At 27.7% G+C, this 18,745-nt stretch overlaps 1 protein-coding gene across 2 annotated transcripts; it reads right to left on the bottom strand.

The window, feature by feature from the left end:
- Nucleotides 1-502: 502 nt before the first annotated feature.
- On the bottom strand, nucleotides 503-18,624 carry P130cas (Serine_rich_CAS and FAT-like_CAS_C domain-containing protein p130CAS). 2 transcript variants are annotated; one of them, XM_074260132.1, is made up of 8 exons: nucleotides 18,319-18,624; nucleotides 18,007-18,192; nucleotides 10,751-10,900; nucleotides 10,199-10,348; nucleotides 6,079-6,202; nucleotides 4,216-5,162; nucleotides 3,026-3,376; nucleotides 503-2,910 (listed from the first exon to the last, which is right to left on the bottom strand). In XM_074260132.1, exons 2-8 carry the CDS (start codon nucleotides 18,064-18,066, stop codon nucleotides 2,623-2,625), a joined length of 2,070 nt encoding a protein of 689 aa, XP_074116233.1. In that variant the 5' UTR covers nucleotides 18,067-18,192; nucleotides 18,319-18,624; the 3' UTR covers nucleotides 503-2,622. The 2 variants fall into 2 exon arrangements, with proteins under 2 accessions (XP_074116233.1, XP_074116232.1); XM_074260131.1 differs by having other exon boundaries at nucleotides 18,361-18,624.
- Nucleotides 18,625-18,745: the final 121 nt, after the last annotated feature.

Genomic DNA, 18,745 nt, shown 5'->3' with positions numbered 1-18,745 from the left:
CAACCGGTAAATGTATTTTATCATTTTCATTTATTTTTCTTCTTAATAAATCCTTTTTTTATCATATTGTATAATATTTATTGAATTAGAGAAGCTTAGTTAAATATACAGCAAGACTTTTTGTTTATTTTAACCAATATTCTACCTAATTATCTAGATAATCTAATTGCACATTTTAATACAATTTTATATCTTATTTTTTGAATACTTTTTATTTAGTCAATATCCAGGATCCACTAACAAAATTTACAAATTTTTAGGGAACGAAAAATGTTGTATTAAAAATTTTTTTTTTTGTTTAAATATCATTTGTAAATTTTAATTTTGTAGTAAATCCTCGATTAAGGGGGTCATCTAGTAGTCTTTTTTTTTTAAATTAATTTTGTGTTCTCTCTGAATATAAATTAACAAATGATAAAAAAATGGACCGTAAAAATATCAAATGCTTTTTTTATCGACTGCCAAAAAACGCTCGAAATTCAGGATGAAAATAAATTTAGCAGATATTTAATAATTTTTAGAAATTTTTCTAACAAATAAATTATGGCAAAAAAAATTGACATTAAGAAATTAAAAAAAAAAAAAAAAAAATGCAATTTTTTTAAAATAATTTTTTTGTTAAATAAAATTTAAAAATTCTCTAGTGACTGCTCTAGACTAGAAGACCACCTTAAGTTTGATAAAAGAATTGTTTAATATAAAAAAAAAAGAAAAATTATCAAGGTTTTTAAACATTCCTAAGAATTAAACTACTATCAAAGTAAGTATAACTTTACATAGATTTTGTTATTGTACAAGATAAATATTAGCAACCAAATTTTTTTACAAGCTGCTTAAATTTAATTATATGTATAAATATGACTATTTACAAATATTAAAATAATCTTTAATTAAGTAGCTTTAAAATTATATTTTAACATAAAAATCCTTAAATTTAATATAAATAAATACTTTTTGCCATGTTTTAATATCACTAAAAAAAATTGTTATATTTATATAAAATGTATGCAATACGCACACAACAATTGAATATGATATGAATAATTTTCTATAAACAAAGAATATTATTTTTTTTTCTTCAAATAATTTGCCTACAAATTTAATATAATTGTGCGCTATATATCATACAAAATTTATGTTTAAGTAATTAAAAAAAAAGCAGCAATCAAAAATACATTGTTCTCTCCCTAAAATATTTTTTTTTTTTTTTTTAATAATAATATCTTAAAGGGAGAACACTGTACTTAAAAAAAATGTTTTATGGAAGGTTAATGTGATTTTGATAAATAATTTTTATCTTCTTGCTTTTTTTTGTTCTATAAAATCAGTCTACTGCATTTATAAATTATTATGCAGATATTAAAGTATCGTTGTTAGATTGAGAAAATTGTAAGTATTTTATTTAGCACACTGCCGTACTTATAAAGTGTAAAAAGTTCGGCTAGATAAATTTTTATAAAAAAATTTACATATTTATCACAAAAAAATATTCAAGTTATAATTTTGTTTTTGGTTCTTTCTTTTCATTTAATTATAAATATTTATATATATGTATATTATAAAAACAAAAGTTAAAAGGCTTTTGTAATTATTAAAAAGACAAAATTCTAAAATTTTTAGTTTAGTTAACTTGCACACTGATTTAAAAAATGAAAAATCAATTGATAAATCTATCCAAAAGGCCTTTACAATATTTTTATGTTATTAAAAATTTAATAAATGAAACATTTATTTAAAGTTTCATATTCTACGCATATATGCTTTGGCAGTACTGTATGCTGTAGTATAATTTACCCATTAATTTTTAGGCCATTAAAAGGTTTCATGATTCTTGATCCCCAGACAAAATATCTCCAAAATAAATATCCCCGGACAAAATATCTTAAATAATTAAATTTTTTAATAAAGCAATAAATTTGAAAAAAATTACCAATTTCATTTTAAGACTTATTAATGACATTTTAACAAATATTCGTAGCATGACTTAAAAAAAACTTAAAATATTAATTATTGATTAATATTTCTTAATAATTACAAAAATGATCATGATTCAATTATCATAAATACAAGAAAATAATACTAAAAATTATAATATTTTTTAATATTGAAAGTGTCAAAATATAAAATAAAATTGGATTTAATTAATTAGATAATCCTTTATTAAAAAGTTGATGTGAAGTTTTCATTGTTGTCACTTTTTGTTTCTATGAGTAAAATAAAAAATTAATGAGTAAAATTTATAAAAATATTAATTAATTAAATTATCGATAATAAACATTTTGACAGAAGCATTTAAAGCGCATTCGATTTTCTAGTAAAATATAAATAGTTACTAAAATCTAGATCGTAATTATCAAAAGAAATGATTTTTAGAAAATTTCTAAAAAAACTAATCTGGAAACAAGGACAAAAGCTTGTTACCGTGTTGTGCCTTTTTATTATGGATTTTGAGTGATATTTTGTCGGAGGATCAACAATCCTGATATCCACTAAAATTACTACCGGTGGGTGGATCGAAAATAGGATGAGGTAAAGTTTGACTTTTAAGTACAATTTATTTGTACCCATAGTCCTGTCAAGGACGATTAATATTTAACCAATTGGCTGGTTATTTGATGAGTCTTAAGGTTGTTGTGCTGCATGAATCATAGCTACTTTAAGATCTTTGGCTAGATGTGATACATCAACAACACTATCAACCATCTCCTGAACAGCGGTGACACTTGGAAAAAATTGAGCTGCCTGTTTAGTTTTCAAAACAGTCTGAGCAAGTGCTTCACTCAGTGAATTTGCACATTCAAGTATTTTAGTTCTTACATCATTTCTAGTTACATTTCTGTGTACAGTATCACCAATATGGACCAGCCTGTGTGCGCTGAGGACGACGAATTTCCCGTGTGCCAAGAAAACCTTGATAAAAAAAAAAAATATTTTGTTAGGTAATATTTAAACTAAAAATCCGGTATTTGAATTTAAAAATGAAGCAAGTGTTGTGTCAATGAACACAATGAGTCACTCGACTCACCTTTGGCGGTTGATTATGTTCAACAGTTTGAAGAAAGGCGTCAATGGCGTGAGTCAGATGAGCACCGTGCGTTATCACTTGTGCGACGTAAAACGCTAACAGCTGTTTATCATTCGGGTCCATGGGTGTGGGCGTGGAAGGTGGCATTTGAATAGCCGCATTATCAGCTTCAGAAACAAGAAGATCATAACTACTTCGCAATTCTTGAGGCAGAGTTGCACGCAACTCTTCCCTTTGCTTTGCAACTGTTTCACGTGAGTCGAGATTAACATAATCGTCGTCTTCAGTGCTGTTGCCAGCGGTGCTGGTTGAAATAATCGAGGATCGCTTGAATAAAAGCGTTGAATTACCCTGTTTAAATAAATAATACAAAAAATTTATTATTATTATTTTAGTTTATAGTTTTTTTTTATAATTAGTTTTGAAATATTGCAAAAAATAGGACTAATAAATACTGCGCAGAAAAAAAATTTATTTGAATCAAGTAAATAATTTTGAAAAAAAATTTTAATAGAAAAATTCTTAAACTAATACATTTTTCTTGATTTAAAGAAATTTTACTTGATTCAGTCATTTTTCGTCTTGATTCAAAACAATTAAACTCTTCAAAATTATTTTCTTGGTTCAAAAATTTAATAATTATTTACAAGTGGGGTCCATTCTATTTTTGGCCATATTTAAGTGAAAAAACTTTTTTGTCTTCAAAAATTGGAAAAAATTTTGGCCCTCATGTTTTTGGATAAAATTTCTATTTTATCTTTTTGTTTTGATGTTTTTGATATTTTTTTTTTTTGAAAATTACATAAAAAAACGAACAATGAAAAAAAATTTATAGATTTTTTTGAAAATTTGTTAAAATCGTGATAATCATTTTTTTTTAAATTGTTCATTTTTTATGTATTTTTCAAAAAAAAAAAAATATATCAATAAAATCAAATAGAAATTTCGTTCAAAAAAATTAAAATTAAAATGATAAATCAATGTAAATAATTATCAGAATTTTTCTATTGAATCAATTTAATTATTTTTTTAGTGTGTAAACAAATTTGAAATCCTTTGATTTTTATTTAGCAGACAAAAATAATTTTTTTAAATTAGATCACTGTAATTTACGGTGAAAATTGTTGATTATAATTATTTATAGTCCAATTTCTCGGTGAATTAAATTGTAGTTAAGCTAATCAACAAACCTGAATAAAACTTGCGATTTGCCGCACATCTTCCGTGAGTGCTCGTGCGCATGCAATCAATTGATCAAGTGGATCTGGATGAATAGACGAAATGAAAGAAGGCAATGAATTGTTTGTTGAAATTTTAGTTTCGTTATTCCGTGACAATTTAGCAGCGTCCCATTCTATTGCGTCCAATTTCCAAGCGGCTTCCTTGACAAGTTTATCTGAATCTCGAAGAGCTTTGACTAGTGGTCTAAACTTGTTAACTAAACCTTTATCTGGTGCTTTACTAGCATTGCCCAGAGTACCCTCTGCGAATTCGGCTAAATCATGAAGCGAAGTTCTAAGCCTCAAAGCTGCAAGTCTCAAGTCCATTAGCGTTGTATCCAGCCGTTGAGATGTTCTCCATCCAGGGCTAACAAATCCTAGTAGTCTTGCGATTGCAGCAGAAGCTTCACTCTGTAATTTTTCCAGACCTTCCAGCGCAGAATCCAGCTCTAATGGAAGTTCTCGATTGACAGGTACGTCGTAAATTTGCTGTCGCTGTTGTAAATTCTGTGATGACGGAGACGTAGTTGATATTTTGTGAATAGGTGTGTTATATTTAGAATTTGATGGAAGACGTGGCCGTGGAATATCGTAATCAGGCGCAGTAATGCTAGATCTATTGGAGCCGCTGAGTGAACCATCATTAGTAAGGCTGGACGCAGAGCTGCTAGGTGTAAGTGGTTGAAGTGGCCGAGGAATGTCATAACAATCCAAGGGTGTGATACCAGAGCCACCAGAACAATTTGAATTCGGGGTGCATGATGTTGGTGGCCGAGGAGTATCATAGCAGGATGGTGCCGGGCTTGGACTGCTCGCTGGAGATTGAATTACAGGTGTTGCTCGTGGTGGTACATCATAACAATCGCTTACGTCACCTCCACTGTCAATGGAGCTCTGCTGACCAGATGATAATCGACCTAAAAAATATCATATTTTTTATTAATGTGTCAAAATTTACACGATAAAGAATTTTGGAAAATTTATTTGACAAAAAATTTTTAAGTTAAAATGATTTTTTGACTAAACTATTGACATTTTTAACAAAGATATAAGCTCACTCCGACATTACATTCATTGAGACCTTTCATTTGAGTACCCACATCAATTTTTCATATATTTATATATTATGTATATATATATATGTATATATGAAAAATATATCAAAATGCATGTGGGTACTCAAATGAAAGCTCTTGATTAGTGTAACACCGGGATGAGCTTATATTTTTAAAAACGTCAATATTTGAGAAAGTACAGTGCAATTTAACAAAAGTAATTATTTAATAGTTAATAAAGCAAAATTTTATTTATTTATAGTTCACAAGTCACGGCAGTCACACAGAGACTGCAAGGTTGCTAGTTTGATAATTATTTACAAGAAGGGTCAACCCTATTTTGGCCCATAACTAGGTGAAAAATTAACATTTTCAAATTTTTTTTATTCTACTTATTTTTACGGCGCATTTATGATAAAATATTGCCGTGAAAAGAAAAAATAAAGATTTTTATAGCTTTTCTGCCTTTAAAAGTTAGAAAAAATTTTGGCTCTCATATTTTTGGATAAAATTTCTATTTTATATTTTTTTAATGATTTCAATATATTTTTAAATATTATAATTTTTATAAAAAAAAAATGTAACATGGCCTAGTATGGGTTGCCCCACTTGTAAATAATTACCATATTTTTAATTGCATAAACTTTTTGAATTTAAATTTGAAATGATGGGTGTTTAAAAATTTTATACAAAATTATCTGCACCGTACCAAAGATAACTAATTATTTACAGTGCATTTTTTCATAAATTAAAAGTAAAAATTAAAAAAATTACGTACTTGTATTATGAAGATGATCTGTAGAATTTAGTGGAGAATCTCGCCGTGAAGAAGGTGCTGGACTTGCTCTATTAACCGGCAAGTCGTACAAATAAACATCTCCGCATTTTTGTGGAGTAATTACCTAAAATAAAAAACAAATAGATTAATAAAAAATAATGGATTATAATGAAAATTTATTTATTGTAAAATAAGTATTATTATTTATGATTGAAAGAAATATTTTTTGTGTTGTAAAGAAATAAAATAAAAAAATTAAACTCTTGTGCATGAGTGTCGAGTACAAGTTAATTATAGTATTTTCTTTGTTTACTTGAACGAAAGAGAAAAATCTATATAAACGTGCCTCAAGTGCTGGGATCATTAAAGAAAATAAAATGGAGTGTAGTTTTGCATATGAACAAAAGAAATAAAAGAATTGGCGACCGTGAATTAAGCCATACTATATTTTACTGTTTTACTCATCATAGTAAATGTTCATATATATATATATATATATATATATATGTTACATAGTTGATAGAGTCAGCTTAATATCACAGAGCTGATATGATGAGAGAGTAAAAGGAACGTAACGTAGAAAAGCGGGGAGTGTACTTGGGGAAGCGACGGCGTACTATGATGGCAAGTCAGGGGTTGAGGTCGGTCGATACTGTGTGTCGCGGCGTTCTTGCAAAAGGCGTATGACCTGGAGATGCATAAGAAAAAAATTACAGCAATATAGATATTTTTTTTTTTTTTTAAACAAAAAATTATAAATAAAAAAATTTATCAATGAAAAGATTGATTGAATTTTAAATCACAATTTTTATTATTGCTGAAATGGTTTTCGTGGAAATAAAACAAGTTTTAAGCATAATCCCACGCAAACAAGTTGTAGTTGATTGATATTGCTGTACAAAATATTTCGTCCTACGCAAGGTGACCTACCTCGCTTTTCCTCCATTCGAATGTAACAAAAATGTGATGAAAAAATAAAAATAAAAATTGCCGGGTGCTTAAATGCAGAATCTAATTATATAGAAAGTAAATTACATTTCCTGAAACCTACTTTAATTAGACAAAGAAAATTTACTACTCAGAGAACAGTAAGAAGAGGTGAATGAAATAATTGTTTAATTAAAATCAGCTTAGACTCATTCAAGTTGGAATGATTAATGCTAACTAAAACGATTATTCATTGTATTAAGATTATTCGCTACGACGGAAGAAAAAATAATTTGATTTAGGAGGGTTGTTTTTGCTTCTAAAAATCATTTTTTTGGTTATAAATTCTTGGATTAAGATCTATGGATTTCCAATCGAATTCAAAAATTTATTCAATTGATTTAATAAAATTCTTCAACCAAGAATAATATTTTAATTGAAAATAATTTCATTTTTTTTTATAAATTTGTTTGTTTCAGCAACAGTTTCTTCATTAAATATCAACTAAGATTAAAAAAAATTAAATATCTCAATTTAAGAAATTTGAATTCTACTTTAATAAATTTCAGTCTTTTTCTTTAATGATAAAAAAAAATTAGAAGAAATATATTTATATCTTGTTACAATTTTTGAGTAAATAATTTTCTGCTTTTCGTTCAAGACTTATTAAGTATATTAATTTTAAAGATAATTTTTGTAAGGAACCCTGTTATGGGCTATGCTGTTGGGTTCATTGTTTGATAAATAAGTAAATAAATAAATATAATTTGCAGAGATTATTTGTCAACTGGGAACCGAGAGATTGTCGCACGGCCCTGTATCCAAGCTACGGTATTATAACACACTCCAGATCTAGGATGGAGACTTATAAGGACACCAAAAGGCGTCCAAGAAGTCACTTCCAGAGACAAGCGTGAGGTAGATACATCTCAGGTGATCTCGTCCGGTTTTCAATTTTATTACAGTTTCTTGTATCTATTTATACTCTTTTTGATTTGCTTTTCGATATAAAAGGGAGACTAGACCAAAGATACAAGCTAACTACCGGTTGAGTTGTTGAGATGAGTCCAATGAGTTCTTGAAACAAATACTTGAGAAAGGATTTGCGTCGTTTAAGTTTCATTGACCTAAGTGTACTATGACGGCTCTGATGTTTTAACCCGCTTGTATTTTGTCTGTGAATATTTAACAAACGAAAAAGAAATAATTAAACGCTATGATGAAAGAAGCTATCAGACGAAGAGTAACGCAATCCTGACGATTAAAATAGATATTGTTACAGACGATAGAAGAACATAAAAAAAAAGCAATACCTCCATACTTAGTCGTTAAACGTGAGACTAAAAATATTTTTATAGTAATCTATATTATTAAGAGGGAAAAAATCGATTTTTTTAGTGAAATTTAGTATTATTGACCTTTTGACTTGTGAAATATTGAATTTTTAATGATATAAGCTCATCCCGATGTTATACTCATCAAGACCTTTCATTTGAGTACCTACATCAATTTTTCATATATTTATATATATTATATATATGTATATATGAAAAATATATGAAAATGCATGTGGGTACTCAAATGAAAACTCTTGATAAGTGTAACATCGGGATGAGCTTATATCTTTAAAAACGTCAATATTTAAGAAAGTGCAGTGCAATTTAGCAAATATTATTATTTAATAAAGCAAAAATTTTTATTATTTTTAGTTCACAAGTCACGGTAGTCACATAGTGACTGCAAGGTTGCAAGCAAGCTACAGATATAATTGAATCTATAAAGTTTTAGCTTTTATCGATTTTTTGATGAATTTAGTAAATTTAAAAGGGAAGAAAAGTCAAATCAACAATGTGTCAGCTGACTATTTCACATAGGGGTCAAATATATTATCTATGTTTGTATAAAATGATCAGTTGGGGTAATATAATGTCTACACATAACAGCAATTGGTTACCTCTTGGCATATGGCATGCTGAGTTTAGTTGTTACAATTTAAAAACTGATGTGGTATACATAAGGGTTTGTATTGTAAACTTTGATGAGTCATTTATAACACACAATTAAGCTAATATTATTGAGTGACCCTATTCTTAGTTTAATCAAGTCAAATAAAAGTAAAAAATTATATAGAAGGCCGATGATAATAGATAGCCATTATATTATAATTTATAATACAAGTCAAGTCTTGGTAATGTCAGTTTTACTTCATTTAAAGAAGGCTAAATAGTATAAACCGTAACGTGGGCTTTAAATCGTTTTGTGTGTAACAATAAGTATAAACTTTTGGGACACACAAAGCGAATAATAGAATAGGGACTTTAGAAAACTAACAAAACCGGATAAAATCAGACGAGACGGCGAGATTCTACAATAAAAGGATTCAACGATCCTTTAAGGCGTGGCATTCCCAATGCGGGCACGTGGGCGAGCCAAAAAAATATTTCAATCATCTGTTTCCGGCGTGATATTATTTTGATTGCATTTTCCAACAATTTTTTTCAGTTCTTTTAAATTTCATGTTACATGGATTATTTTTTGCATGGCATTCTTACTCTAATACTTTTACAGTTTTTGCTCAATAACTTAAAAGAATAATTTTGAGGAATTTAATTGTCTTAAATCGAGAAGAAAAATTTTTAAATCAAATTTTATTTATTTAAACTAAAAAAAATTTAGTTTAAAAAATTTTCGAGACAATGAAATTCTTCAAAATTATTTCTGTAGATCAAATTTATTTTTTTTAAATGTATAAATTTATCATGAAAAGTATTCTATTATATAGTACAATTTGTTTCTGAATTATTTCAACCAATTTAAATTTAAATATTCAAATTTGATCATTGAAAATTTTTAATTTGTCCAAAAAAAATTTTCAATTTCTTTAAAAAAAATTTTTGGATCATTTGAATGATTAATAAATTTTATCAAACGGTAATTATTGAGAATTGCAGCTCCAAAAATTTTTTACCATAGAAAAAATTTTTTTGAAGTTCATGAAAAATTAAATATTAAAAAAAAATTTTTTTTTTTATGGCTAAAAATTGAAATTGAAGAACTTGAAAAATTTTTCCGTAAATTCGATTAAACCAAAAAAATTCTAGACATTTTTTTGTTAGTTAAAATAAATTTAATTATTTAGAGCAAATTTTGAATTTAAAAAATATCGATTGAATATCTATAAAATAAAACTAACTCTATTTGGTTGCACGTGCCAACTCCGTCGCTTTCCATGACGTTGTAATCCATCTTCAGCTAGGGTGAGGTCCGCTCTGCTGCCCCCTAGGCATCCTCCAGTGTCGTACTGACCCACTAATAGTCTCAGTCTGTTCCCTGGACATATTCCCTAGAATAATAGAAGTAATGAGTTTTATCCAGACTCACATATATCCTTATATCCTTATATAAATAATGCATGTAATAAAATAATGTACATCAGTAATCTCATAAAGTTATACTGAGACTTATAAATGTATTTCTTGATGCAAGATAGATTTAAACAGTTAACAGACAGATGTTGAACTGAGAAAATGCTTTCAGCGGCTGCGCGAGAGAACATTTCATGTGTTTAAATAAATCGCTGATTTGCAGCTGTTTCAATCCAAATAAAAATAAACAATCAAATGAGTTTTGAGATTGTAAAAGCAAAAGAAAGTAGCTACAATATATATTTTAAAATATCCTGACGCTAAAATAATAACTTTTCTCAAGTAATTTATTTCTATATTAATTGAAGATTATTTATTACCTGTCGACCCCTTAGAGCGCACAGCCACCATCCTTCTAAGCCTGAAGTATTTTGTTCCAAAACTGTGAGGACATCACCTTTACGAAATGCCAATTCATCCGGTGCCTCGGCTATGTTGTCATACAGCGCACGTGCTTTTACACATTTTTGCTGTAACAATTGATGAAAAAATTATTTTAATAACTATTGAATCATTTTAAAGCAATACGAGCAACCTTACAGTCACTATGTGACTGTTATGACTTGTGAACTATAAATTAATAACATTTTGTTTTATTTAATAATGACTTTTATTAAATTGAACTTTATTTTCTAGAATATTGATATTTTTAAAGATATAAGCTCATCCCGATGTTACATTTATCAAGAGCTTTCATTTGAGTACCCACATGCATTTTCATATATTTTTCATATATACATATATATATAATATATATAAATATATGAAAAATTGATGTGGGTACTGAAATGAAAGGTCTTGATGAGTGTAACATCGGGATGAGTTTAAATCTTGAAAAATGTCAATAGTTCACAAGATACAAGGTCATTTTTTAATTATGTATCTAGAGATAGAGTATTTTCGAATGCAGCCCAAATACATATCATAATAAATTAACTATCGGTAAGAATGATATGAAACCTTGAAAAGGCACAAATTTAAATCAAGACCTTTGCAATGACACTAAATTTCACTAAAAAAAAACCGATTTTACAAAAAATTTTTAAAGAACAAACGTTAGATTATTCATTAGTTTAAAAGTAATTTTTTTTTACAACATAAAACAAAGTTTTGTATCGTGGAAAAAATAACTTAGATCAAAATAACTCTACTTAGGTATAAGATCTAATATATTACATTTTGAGATCAGCTAAGATAAAAGTAGATCAACATAAATCTCAATAGATCTACGTGTATCAATTTATTTCGTTTATTGTTAGATCTACCTTGATCTAAATAGATTTTTTTATCTAAAAAGTGATAATACAGACTTAATTTGTTTCAATATTCGATAAAAAAAATTTTTTTAATAACGTTTTTGAAAAAAATTATTCATTTAATTTTTTGATTTTTTTTTTTGACACAGAAAATTTATATGGACGCAAAAAATACTGGATTGAAGATGGAAATCTTGTATTTCATTAAAACTTGTAACATTTACAAACACAAAAGAGAGTTAAATGATACTTAAGTGTTTGATATACTAGCTTAAAAAAACATTATATACTTGTTTATATTACCGCCTTCTTTAAAATCATTCAATTAAATAAGCGACAGTTTACGTTATTACACAAATGCTCCAAATTGATAATTTAACGACGTAGTTATTTTCACAAGAATTCTATTTTAAAAATCTTAAGTATTCTGTATTCGAGCTCGAACAAATAACACATTTTACAAATAAAAGCGTGGTGACATTTCGTAATTTCTCTTCAATATTTTATTCTAAAGACAGAAGACACATTAAGCCCTAATTATTTGCAGACAAATAAATATATCAGATTATTTAAATGTTTTAAAAGTTTCAAATTTTTGGTCTTCTAAATTGAATCTAAAATCTAATTACGACTTTGGCAATAGTGATTTATTTAAAAATATGAAAGTAGAACACTTAAATAACGTTACGAAAGTGAAGATTCTGTTATTCTAATTTGGAACACTTTAATTTTGTTAATTATTTAAATTACCCGACTAATTGAATACATACATTTACAACTGATGGTTGGTTGATTGATTTAGTTAGTCAGATAATTGATGCTTACGTTACAATGATTTATTATTTTTTTTCTATTATTACCGGTTTGAAAATAAAAAACTATGTACATAATTAAGAATAAGATAGGCTACTTAAACTTAGATGATGGAATTCAAAGAAACTTCTCGTAAAAAAAAATCTTTTGATAAAAAAATAAAAAAATATTAATACTAATTATTTTAATTTTAAATTAATCAAATCAACTTCTTTGTAATTTATTTTTATAAAAGAAATAAATTTTTACACACAAAATTGATAGATAAAAAATTTTAAACTGTCTCATAGAGTAGTTGTCAATTTTCAGGTAATCTTTTGAAAGCTTTAATAATATTTCCAGCAAGACGGATCAAAGAGGTAGCCATAAATATTTGTATACAGTTATGTAATTCATTACTATTAACATATTTTCTCAGGCGTAAACATTTTTTGAGTTAATAAATCTATTATTCAATTTTTTATCTGACCAAGTCCTTCTTAATTACACAGACCTATAATTTTATAGGCATCCTAATCAAATAAAAAAATGAACCAATCTTTCATGGGATCCATCAGGTATAGGTATAAAAAGCCCACTTTAAAACCCGGTTGTTGTGGGCAAACTCGATGATGTCAATGTGTCTACGCGTCATCAATCTTGTTAGATATCGGATTATTAACCATTCGTGCGCACGTACTGAGCTAAATCAAATCATTAATAGCAACGGTGCATCTCAATAGTTGGGGTTGACACCCCGTATGCAATCCCTTTCAACAACGTAATAAGATTTTACTTCACAGCAGATACGTGACTAGATAAAAATAATACGTGTCAATTGTACTTTTTTATCCACAATATGATTTTCAACAGCACATATTTCAGTTTGTGAATTCAATCTCATGACTCTTGTTTTATTTATTTATTTATTTATTTTTTTTTTATTCTCCTTTTATCTCAAATATTTTTTTCCTTTCATTTCTTGTTCATTTATTCTATCCCACGCGGCAGATTTTATGAGTCTGCCTGCTCCGTACCTTTTCTGTTTGTTAACCGCTCCTGGTTATATTCTTCCCAGAAGGTAAACCTCCAGATCTCAAGTTGTCCTGGTAATATCAACACACAGCCCAGTCAAACCATATAGTTAGTGAGTTAGTTAGGTTACACTCGTTTCAAGGACCACTTGAAGCTATTTATCAGAGAGTCATTTGCCATAGTGTAGAAAACTAGTCTCTCCTCGGTTGTTATAAGAATTATGACCAGACCTGAACCATCGTGCTGACACATGGCGTCCAGATCTCTCTATTCTCACACGTCATGTCACTGAAAAATCATAAATAAGAGTGAATTCTTCAATATGTTGTCTTTTTACACAATTTCTTTTTTTTCCCTATGGATCATCAACTCTGGTGTCTCCAAGCTGTATTAGCATTTTTTTCAGGACAGATTCTTTGGAATTTTTGACTCCTTTGGGATGGAACAAACCTACATCTTCTGTCCAGATGGATTAGGAGTTATCAGTTACACACTTATCTATTTCTATCATCTTCTTTCTCTTCTAAGAAATCTTCTTTTAAAAAATTGGTATTATTTATTTAATGACAATTTGAATCAATTTTACTGCAATATTTTAAGACGTCTTGATCCTCCGACAAAATATCCCCGAGAAAATATTCCCGAAATTAAATATCAGACAAAATCCATGATAAAAGGGCACAATACGGTAAATAAGTGTTAAAATAAAATTGATAATTTTTTTTTTTTCAAATTTATTGTTTTGAATTATTTTATCAAAAAATTTAATTATTTAAAAAATTTTTTCCGGGGATATTTTGCCGAAGGATCAAGAATCATGGAACCATTTAAAGCTAACTAGCAATAAAAATGAATTTTAGTCTTGCATTATCTTAGTCTTTTCTTCTTTAAAAACTACATCATCTCTTATAAACACTATTTACTTAGTACAAGCACGAACTTAAGTTCAACCGCACTTGGTGGTAGGAGTTCTTGAAATGTAGGCAACGTACTTGTTCTTAAGCCTCTATAGTTTCCAGTTAAGCAATGTGTCATTTCTGTTAACATGTATGTACCACGCGAATCTTTCTAACTATTACAAGCAAGCTTTTTGATTAAGCTTTTAGTACCTCCTTAGCTATAATATTTTAAATAATAGACTTGAAGTTTATGATGAAAGATTTGCATAATGTAAATTTATTTATAGTGTATGCTAAATAATTAATTACTTTCTCTATACATTAATAAAAACACCTAATTAAAATAAATTATTAAAATATTAAAATGGTATCTTTAATCCTCGAAAAAAAAATATCGAAAAATAATGTGTTAAATCTTAGTCCATTGGATTTTTAACATGCAAATATGTTGGCGCATAAAAAGTGGAGATAATGTGACTTAAAGTTATCCTTCCAACTTTGTAGATCAATAAATTGAAAAAAAATTATCATAACTGTTAATAAGCTTATGATTATTCAAAAAAATTAAACCTTAATCTGATAGTATAAATATAATTAATTAAAGAAAAAGTAAAATTTATGAAATTTTTAAGTATAGTAATTATTAATTAAATTGTTTATTAATTATAATTTCCGTCTTCTGAATTTCTTGATATTTTTTATTAGTGTGTGAATTTAAAACAAGTTTTATCGCAATTTTCAATACAGTTCCCGCAAGTATCGATACACGATACACGTTAATCTAATCTTATCACGCATATCTAAATGGTTTGAAGTTATATTATAACATCCTGGCTTCTATTTTCCTCTGTTTTGCATGTGGGTACTCAATTTGTGAAAAAATTATGCGTAGTTAATATTGCTACTATTTTCTCATAATATGTAAGACACTTGATGATAACTATAATATTTAAAAATATATAATTTAATAAATTAAAAATCAAACCCCGGGGCAATCGTCCTTGGAGAAAAAAAAATACATATTACAGTTGACGGTATATAATTGGAAGCTGCATACGTGTATCTTTTCATTTAAATCTATAATACGTTAGATAAATACTAAAAATATTAAAAAAATGAATATTGCCACAGGAGGAGTTTTCAGATCATATCATGAATAAAGCGATAAAAAGTCAACGCAAATATACTAAATAAATAGCTTTGTTATCAACGCTTACGATAAAGGTGAATTCTATTTACAGGTTCTGAGAATGTGTAGTATAGTATGTAATAAAAATTATATTGTAGATTTAATATACAGAACACATGCTTCTATTCGTTAACAATCTTTAGTGAATATGTATATAATTAAATAATATTAAAAAAATTACTTTAAATTAATATTTACATTTTTTATAAAAATTTACTGCGATTAAAAAAAATTTTAACATGATATTCGGTAAATAAGATTTAACTTTTTTAATATCTCGATTAATAAGGTGATTTAAAAACCGGTATCTATAAAAATTTTATAGATCTTAAAATATGTAATCTAAATTTATATAAAAAAAATTTTAAGTATATTTATATCATTCAGCATAAATAAAAAAAAATGGAGAATTAATTTTTCAACAGAAGTCAAAAAAATATTTAAAATATTTTTTGCTTGCTATTAAATTAATTTCGGCGAGTGTAAAAGAAAGACAATGAACGTTTTGATTTGCATCGTCTGCAATTTAATTTACGCCAAGGCTTCTCTGTCATGCTTTCGTAAGTGGCTCTGAAGAGTGACAACAATGCCTATCATACAACAGTAAGTCTATTGAGTTTCACATGTGCATACAGAAGCCTGAGACAAGTTAAACGACCGATTCGTTTTTTTTCTTTTCCGTATTCTTCTTTGGTGTTCAGAAGATGCATTCTCTTTCACACTGAAATGTAGAAGTTTTGTGAAGAATATTAAAAAAAATAAAGATAATTTTTTTTAAAAATTCACAAAAGATTTCTCGAGCCTTGTAAGCCGACAAAATTCCTTGCATTACACAAAATCTATCGATAAATCTTGTGAGATCATATGAGGAAAAATACTTTCTTACATTCATTAGTGACAGACACGCAAAAAACAGGTTCAAGTGAAAAAAAACTGACAAGTACCATCTCGGGCAAGCTAAATCTCATGACCAAAAATGGCAATGCATATCTCATAAAGTACATCGTCGCCACTCGGCGGCTTCTGTAAACAGTGGTTGTCAAATTTTTCCATGCATCCACTGTTAGCATTTATTTATACAAATCCATAGATTTATTTTTATATGCAGATATATATGTATATATATGAGTACATAAATATGTATATATGTATGTTTAATGTTGTGCAGTTAACGGTAAATTAGAATGTTGTAAATTGTCGAACAACCTCTTAACCGTCGACCGCATGATCCTGACGAGTTTAACATATACTAATTTGTTGTATTATTCCGTCATATAGTTTTCTTAAAGTTATTGCTCATTCATATATTATATATGTGTTTACATACATGTGTAAGAACTTTTATTACCACGCGTTTATCATGTGACATGAGTTTTGAATCATTTTTTGATTTTAACTAATAAACGTTCATTGTCAATTTAACGATCTCCATTTGCGATTTATCAAAAGTTAATCAATCAATTGAATGCCTGACCTTATTCCACTTTCTCTCCCTCTTTTTCTCTTTCAATATCTTTCTTGATCTTAAATATATCATTTTTATCTCTTCATATAGAAAAAAAATTTTTTTTTAATTAAAACTCCAAAATTTTTTAAGAAAAAATTAAATTTTCTCTTTCAATATCTCTCTTGATCTTAAATATATTTATTTTTTATCTCTTCCATAAAAAAAATTTTTTTTTAAATAAAACTCCAAAACTAAAAAAAAAAAAAAAATAAATACACGTGACAATCTAAAAAAGTAATGGATTAGAAAAATAAAAAAAAATATTATGTATAAAATGGTAACCAGAACCAAATACGTGAGATGAGAAAATTTTTCCGGATCAATGCTTTCATAATAGACAAGATGAGATTATAATAGCCGAGCAGATACATCTTTTTATACTTAATATTCCTACATTCCACATACAATATAAACATATACCATTAACATATTAAAAAATACGATCATATCTGGAAACTTAAAAATATATTGTCAAGTCATTAAATCAACGAGATGTCAATCAAGCTTTAAAATAAATCGATTGAAAGCTCCGATCAAAAATTCCATAAAGCCTCATGTAATAATCAATATCAGCTATTGATCTATCAGATGTCTATACACTTCTGTAGAATGAAAGTGACACTCTGTTACTACAAAGTAAAGTGTATGCAGATATTCAACAGTATATTGCAAAGCTCATATCATGAGCTCATGAAATTAAATATTGATAGAATATAATATAATATGATACATGACATATGACATGAATATGCATTTCTATCATTGGTATTTGACAACACTCCTTATTCAAGACTCCATTGTGAATTAAAAAACAATTATTATTAATTACAATAAATATTTATAAAATATTTAATCAACAAATAGATAATAAAATTTCAATTTTAATTTTAATCCATACCTGGTTAAGAGACGTGGGAATAATGTCAGGCGTCTGTGACAGCATCTTAACACCCATCATCTTACTTGGAATACCAGCAAAAAGTTAACACTTTTGGGCGTCACTTATTTTATTCCAAATCATAATAAAAATCACCTACGCACGTAGCATTCGAACGAATCGATTACTCTTTTTATATTTTATATCCTGAATAAAGTAAAATCTTTTATTAAAGAAAGAAAGTAATAAATAATAATAAATTTATAGTTTAAAAATGTCAGGACGTGTCAGTAAAATTATTTAAATATTGCACATAATTAAAATCACACAAACTTTTTTTTTATAATTAAAATTTTGAAAAAACTGTCACTCAACTGTTGTATTAAGTAAAATAAATAAGTAAAATATAGTTTGTCAGAACGACGGCATAGAGACGATACTCATAGGCGTTCAGCAGTCAGCGAACTGCTTCATCGGCATACTGGACTCCGGGACGATCTTGATCCCTGGCGGAGCGATACGAGTACTGGCGAAGGTATCCGAACCTTATTCCCTGTAAAGTCCTTCTGTTTCTCTGGCGTGTATGACACCGCTACCCACTACCACAATGACGTAGTAAACTTACGCAGTCTCCACTATCTACTATTATATACTATGCCTTACTATTATATTATATATTATACACATGTGATGCAGAATACGGATTTCATGTAGACATGAATGCTTATAAATGTCCGCAAGTTTGATAGACCTCTTGGTG

This window comes from Cotesia typhae, unplaced genomic scaffold, assembly GCF_013202065.1.
Source record: "Cotesia typhae breed Kobodo isofemale line unplaced genomic scaffold, CoteBio_Ctyphae contig_22, whole genome shotgun sequence".
In the NCBI taxonomy this organism is placed as follows: domain Eukaryota; kingdom Metazoa; phylum Arthropoda; class Insecta; order Hymenoptera; family Braconidae; genus Cotesia; species Cotesia typhae.
The sequence above is the reverse complement of the archived record's forward strand: the minus strand, read 5'-3'. Positions and strand labels throughout refer to the sequence as shown.